Here is a 6,283-nt window from a genome sequence, read left to right as displayed (position 1 = left end):
TGTCTGTATGTCTGTCTGTGTGAAAGAGCGCTGAAGGGTGGCTGGTGATCGCGTGCGCACGCGTGTGTGTATGTGTGTGAATGTGCATGTTTGTGTGCATGTCTGTGTGTGTCAGTGTGTGTATGTGTGGGGGGTGGAAGGTAAAGTGTGTGTGTGTGTGCGTGTGCGTGCGTGCGTGCGTGCGTGCGCGCCTGCCTGCCTGCCTGCCTGCGTGTGTGTGTGTGCGCGCGTGCGTGCTTGCGTCCGTGTGTGTTGGTGTTTGTGATTGTGTGTGCGGATGTATGTGTGTTAATGTTCAATACATGTATGTGTGTTCTGACATATGCGCACATTTTTGTATAGCTTTGTGGGGTGTTAGAATGCGCTATGTAAACATAATTAGTATTATAAGTATTACACACACACACACACACACACACACACACACACACACACTCACACACACACACACACACACACACACACACACACACACACACACACACACTCACACACACACAAATGGAAAGGAAAAGCCTTGAGACCAGTCAATCATTATATATACATGAGTTATGTCGCATTGTGTGGTGAGGGTTGCTCATTACGTTCCGAACAGTATTCGTTTCCGTCACATGGGACAGACAGGTGGACAGGCAGACAGATGAACCGAGCTGTTTGTTCTGTACGAGTGAAGAAATGGAAGACTTGTCCATCGTAAAAATATTCCAGGCGAAAGGAATTTTAGACAAAATAATTTGTCACAGCGTTGTGGAGACAAACGGTGCAACAACAAGGAAACTGGGTACATACATGCCAGAGAAAAAGCTTCGCGGCAGTGAAAAGACAAACAAAAAATGATGCCAGAGGAAACATGTCAGTTTCAGGGTAGGTCGGCCTGACAGCGAACAGCGAACGCTTCGTGTACTGCCGACCGCTGACGAAGTTCACAAAAGTGCTCTCAGAATCTGAAAATCAAGGGAAGCAAGTAGTAGGATTTAAACTTTAACATACTTTAAGATAGCTAATTTGATAGGGTATGTTGAATGAATTGTGCATTAATAGAGTTGGGAGCATTTAAGAAAGCATGTTGGTGACAGATCAGAACGTCAGATTTTCTCCAAAACAGTGTCGTTTGCAAGTAGACCATAGGATACTTCGACTGAGTCTGTTTGCGAAAGATGCTGCACAGATAATGAGCGCTCCCAAAAGGGTGTGTTTGTGTGCGGTGTGGGGTGTGTGTGTGTGTGTGTGATCAAAACCAACAATATATCAGTCTGGTGCGATGTTTCAATGATACATTATGTCTAATGAGACCTGCTTCTGTTTTAATTGACCACTTGTACAAAAAACCCATCGTTCGCAATTAGACTTGCCTGTTCGTATTTGCCCATGTTATTTGAACGGTTGAAAAAAAAACCCATTGAAAAGAAGAAGTAGACGAACTTTTCCTGGTGCAACCAACTGGAGAAAGCCTTCAGAATAGGAAGATCTACATTTGACGATCGTACGACCTGTTATCTATACACTACACACGTTGAGCTGACCGCTTTGACTGCATCGTTCGCATTAGTCCTACCTTCCTCAAAGTTCTTCATAACAACAGCAATGTGACAGCTGTGTGAAAAATGGTTTATTCACTGCAAGGGGAATTCATTTACAACTTCGTCTTTTGTGAGGGACTTAACTCTCAGACTAGAAGGAATGGTCGTACCGGCTCTCAGTACAGCAGCATTGCAGCATTGCGGGCTAGTTGACCTTTGGGGACCATCCCCACGCTAACTGCCCAAAAGCCCTCTTGGCCGAGAGAATGGGGATGTAAGAAAACTCTTCTATAGAGTGTATTTTTTATGGAGAAATATCAAAAGCATATTCTAAAAATGTTTAAATATGTGGCATCACACACCCCTATCCCCACCACCACCATAAAAAAAAAGAGAGAGAGAGAAAAAAAGCGAGATATAGTCTCTATTTCCCTTGCACACAATTACATGTGGGAGAAGCTATTCACGACAACTCTTATGTTCACTCCAATGTACAAGCCTTCAGGATCGAATCCCAAACTTGCCAGCATCCCCCTCCCCCCCAAAGTTTCGAAGTAAAATCAACTCTAATCTATATATATATATATATATATATATATATATATATATATATATATATATGTATGTATGTATGTATGTATGTGTGTGTGTGTGTGTGTGTGTGTGTGTGTGTGTGTGTGTGTGTGTGAGGGGGGATGTCTGTGTGTCTATCTGACTTAGCTGACTTAGGAAACGAATAATGATTGCCTGAATACAGCTGTCATTCGGCTCCACTACTGTAGGAAGCCTGCTGTGCAAATGACCCCGTGTTTGCAAAGCGCATAGGATTTAGTCTCTAAACGAAGATATACGCTGTGTAAGTATCGATACTACTACTATTACTACTACTACTACTACTACTACTACTACTACTACTCCTCTTGATAATAATGATAATAGCAATAATGTACGAGTGGGGCTCAACGAGTATGACCGTTTCTCCCGCCGTTATCATAGCAGCCATACTCCGTTCTCAGGAGTGGGCATGCTGGGTGTTTCCATGGCCCTCCCAACTCCGACATGGATCTTCAACTTGCGTATTAGTACCCTCCAGTGTATTCACTAGAAGGGGGCCTAGGCACATAGCAGGTGTGCACACAAAGCTGGCCTGGGAGAACGGACACAATGTCCACCCTCACCCTACCAGGCACAGGTGAGATTGGAACCCAGGTCCCTCTGAATCAAAGTCCAAAGCTCTATAAAAAAATTTTTTTTTTTAAATCGACTACTGCGCCCGTCATGTACATGTCTGTCCGTATGTATTCCACCACTATTGCCAATCCTGATCATCCAAATCAGCCATGGGTGAAAACACCGTAGAAGAAATCATATTGATGCGCAACACAAGAACAAAAATGGGGAGGGGAGTGGGGGGTGGCGGGGGAGACAAACAAGACGATGCTCCATGCCCGGCACACAACACAGGTAGGGAAAACTAATTTACTTTGTATCCTAACTTCGGCTTCATTTCCAGTCACAAAACTCAAGCCATTGGTTGCAATGAACAAACACACGGTTTGTAGCTGCAGCTTTCAGTGAAAGCATTAGAGCGGGGAGGATGAAAGGAAGGGGAAGAGTGGAGTGAGGGAGCACAAACGAAAGGACAGAAAAAAAGAGGGAAAATATCAAATGAAAGATACATGTTTAGTTTGAAAAGATAATTCAAACTGGTCTCCTGTTTCAGCGGAATGCATTGTTTCCATTGTCGTGGTTTTTCTTCCGAGAGTCCACGTATAAAAAGGATGGTAAAGGTTTTTGTCTGCATGCTTGTCTTCCAGAATGGGTTTTTTCCTGCCATTCTGTAAATTTCTATTGATTTCACATCCCCACCACACCCCCACCACACCCCCACCACGCCCCTCATGTATATGCATGCCCATGACGGAAACATTAAACCATTTGTCTCTTGACTCATGTTAATTCAATCGATCCAGCTCACATTCTAGACATTAACCAGTTCTTACATATCTATATTATCTCTAAAACAACAGAAATGGATTGTGGTTAATTAATAAACAGAGTAAAAATTTAGAAGTCAAATACGAAGAATCAGAGAGGGTGTGTGGGTCGGGGGGGTGGGGGTGCGGAGGTGGGGGGTGGGGGGAGAGAGACAGACAGGCAGGCAGAAGGGGGGTGAAGAAAGGAAAGACCGTAACATCAAATTTCCCAAAGGAAAAGTACAAGCACAATATTTTGCTGGTGTTTTTTGTTTTCTGTTTTTTTCTAACTTATTCCTTCAAAAGGCAAACACGAGAGTAAAGTCGTTCAAGGAAAAGGATAGCGCTATGGTAGATTGCAAGGCAATGTGGACAGAATTAAGGTTCAATAGACTGCAAAGCAATATGGACAGAATTAAGGTTCAATAGACTGCAAAGCAATATGGACAAAATTAAGGCTCAATAGACTGCAAAGCAATATGGACAGAATTAATGTTCAATAGACTGCAAAGCAATGTGGATAGAATTAAGGTTCAATAGACTGCAAAGCAGTATGGACAGAATTAAGGCTCAATAGACTGCAAAGCAATGTGGACAGAATTAAGGTTCAATAGACTGCAAAGCAATATGGACAGAATTAAGGCTCAATAGATTGCAAAGCAATATGGGCAGAATTAAGGCTCAATAGATTGCAAAGCAATATGGACAGAATTAAAGCTCAATAGACTGCAATACAATATGGACAGAATTAGGGCTCAGTAGACTGCAAAGCAATGTGGACAGAATTAAGGCTCAATAGATTGCAAAGCAATATGGACAGAATTAGGGCTCAGCAGACTGCAAAGCAATATGGACAGAATTAAGGCTCAGTAGACTGCAAAGCAATATGGATAGAATTAAGGTTCAATAGACTACAAAGCAGTATGGACAGAATTAAGGCTCAATAGATTGCAAAGCAATAATTATGGACAGAATTAAGGCTCAATAGATTGCAAAGCAATGTGGACAGAATTCAGGCCTTATGCTTGGTAATATTGGAGATTGACTTGAGCTTACAGTTGGGCCAACAGAAATGTGAGAGCTGTATGATCAATTCCCACCGCCATGGGGATTAATATGCGGCTTAGTTTTTTTGCGAAAGACTAGAACTAGGAGACAAGACTGCACTGGATCCTATTGCTGCAGCCTTGAGGGCAAGTTGGCCTTTGGGGACCCTCCCAAAGTGTGTGTGTGTGTGTGTGTGTGTGTGTGTGTCTGTCTGTCTCTCTCTCTCTCTCTCTCTCTCTCTCTTTATCTTTCTGAATCTGATGCTAATTGGTGATGTCTGTTTCTTGTCTATTCGCTTTTGTTGATTGTTTATAAACCCTTCCTCTGAAGTCCCGATTATGTGTGTATACGTGCCCATGGCCAGATGCATTATAATTCTCTCTCTCTCTCTCTCTCTCTCTCTCTCTCTCTCTCTCTCTCTCTACTCACCAATGCTCAGCCCGAACGTCCCCAGATACTCCGAAGTGGCGAACTGCTCAGTGAGCGAGGACTTGCCCACGCCGGCACTGCCCAGCATCAGCACTGTGTAGTAGCTCCCACTCGCCGGAGGAGACTCCGCCCCGCCGCTGCCCTCCTGGGTGAGGGAGCACTGGGAGGAGGCTGTGGACAGGTGGGTCAGCTCCGTCATGCTGCCGCTTCCCGAGGACATGATGCTGTTGGTGCTGCGGGACCTCAGCGAGTCGCCCCGGTTCACCAGCTGCCCCTTGCTCGTGGTGACAAAGGAGCGGATGGTGTAGAATTCGTCGTGGTCGCGCGAGGAGCAGGTGGGAGGCGGCGTGAGGTACTGCAGGTTGGGTCTCCGGAGGGTGTTCTTGGTGGGCAGGCTGCTGGTCCGGGGCCGGATCCCCCCGTCGTCGCTCAGCTCTCCCCCTAGGTCCAGCGTCTTCTTACGGGGCTTCTTCAGCGACTCGGTGCGCTTGTGTGGCCTGGGGCTGACGCTGAGGTGGGAGTGGCACGGCGACGACAGGGCCGCGGGGCAGCGGACTGGGGAGGTGCGACAACTTCCGCCGGAAGTGGTGGTGGTGGTGTGACTTCCGCTTCTGCTGTGACTCCCGCTTCCGGTGACCCAGTGCGGGCTTCCGGAGCTGACGGTGTGCAAGCGTGACCTGGTGGGGTTGTCCAGCTGGAGCCAGTCTTCCTCGTGGGTCAGATCCTGGGCTGAGCGGTTCATCCTGGCCATGGGGTGTGAGGTTCCCTCACCTGTCCTTTGAATGGTGCTGGGCACTGATCCACAGGCAGGTGTGGGGGTCTTCTTCCCGAGGCAGCGATCAGAATGACCAACGTTGTTGTTTTTGGGGATTTCTTTGGATTTGGGTGGGGGTTTTTTGTTGTTGTTTTTTGTTTGTTTGTTTGGGGTTTTTTGTGTGTGTGAGGGGGATTGGGGGATAGGGAAGGGGAAGGAACAGGGAGAATATGAATAGAGGGGGTCTTTTTAAGCTCCTGGAGTTTTGGACGAAAATATAATCTGTGATAAAAATGAGATCGCTTGACAGAGTTGGCAGCAGGTGTTGATAACTAAGGTGGAAAGTCGCTGTCAGCTGGTTCTGAAGTATCCGTGTCGACTCTGGCGTCTGTCGAATAAACCTTGCTTCAGATGTTGGGAGTGATGGTGTTAATACTTAATTAAGATACGTTTTGCTTTCACAGCCACTGAACATGTTATGCTGCGTTATGGTAAACTTCTGATGCTCGTGGGATTGCTCAGCTGCTCAATTCGCTTTCTTTACTTTTTCTTTGAGA

General features: G+C 45.9%; 1 protein-coding gene across 1 annotated transcript in view; it reads right to left on the bottom strand.

Annotated features, from left to right (window-relative positions):
* The window catches only part of LOC143286050 (GTP-binding protein RAD-like), a 160,625-nt gene extending 154,763 nt beyond the window's left edge, over positions 1-5,862 (bottom strand). The window contains exon 1 of the mRNA XM_076593586.1: positions 4,973-5,862. Coding sequence (XP_076449701.1) covers positions 4,973-5,723 — 751 coding nt within the window. The 5' untranslated portion in view covers positions 5,724-5,862. The remainder of the gene's footprint in view (positions 1-4,972) is intronic.
* Between the last annotated feature and the right edge of the window lie 421 nt (positions 5,863-6,283).

The sequence above is a fragment of the Babylonia areolata genome, chromosome 9 (genome assembly GCF_041734735.1).
Source record: "Babylonia areolata isolate BAREFJ2019XMU chromosome 9, ASM4173473v1, whole genome shotgun sequence".
Lineage (NCBI taxonomy): Eukaryota > Metazoa > Mollusca > Gastropoda > Neogastropoda > Buccinidae > Babylonia > Babylonia areolata.
This window is presented reverse-complemented; position numbering and strand designations above follow the sequence as displayed.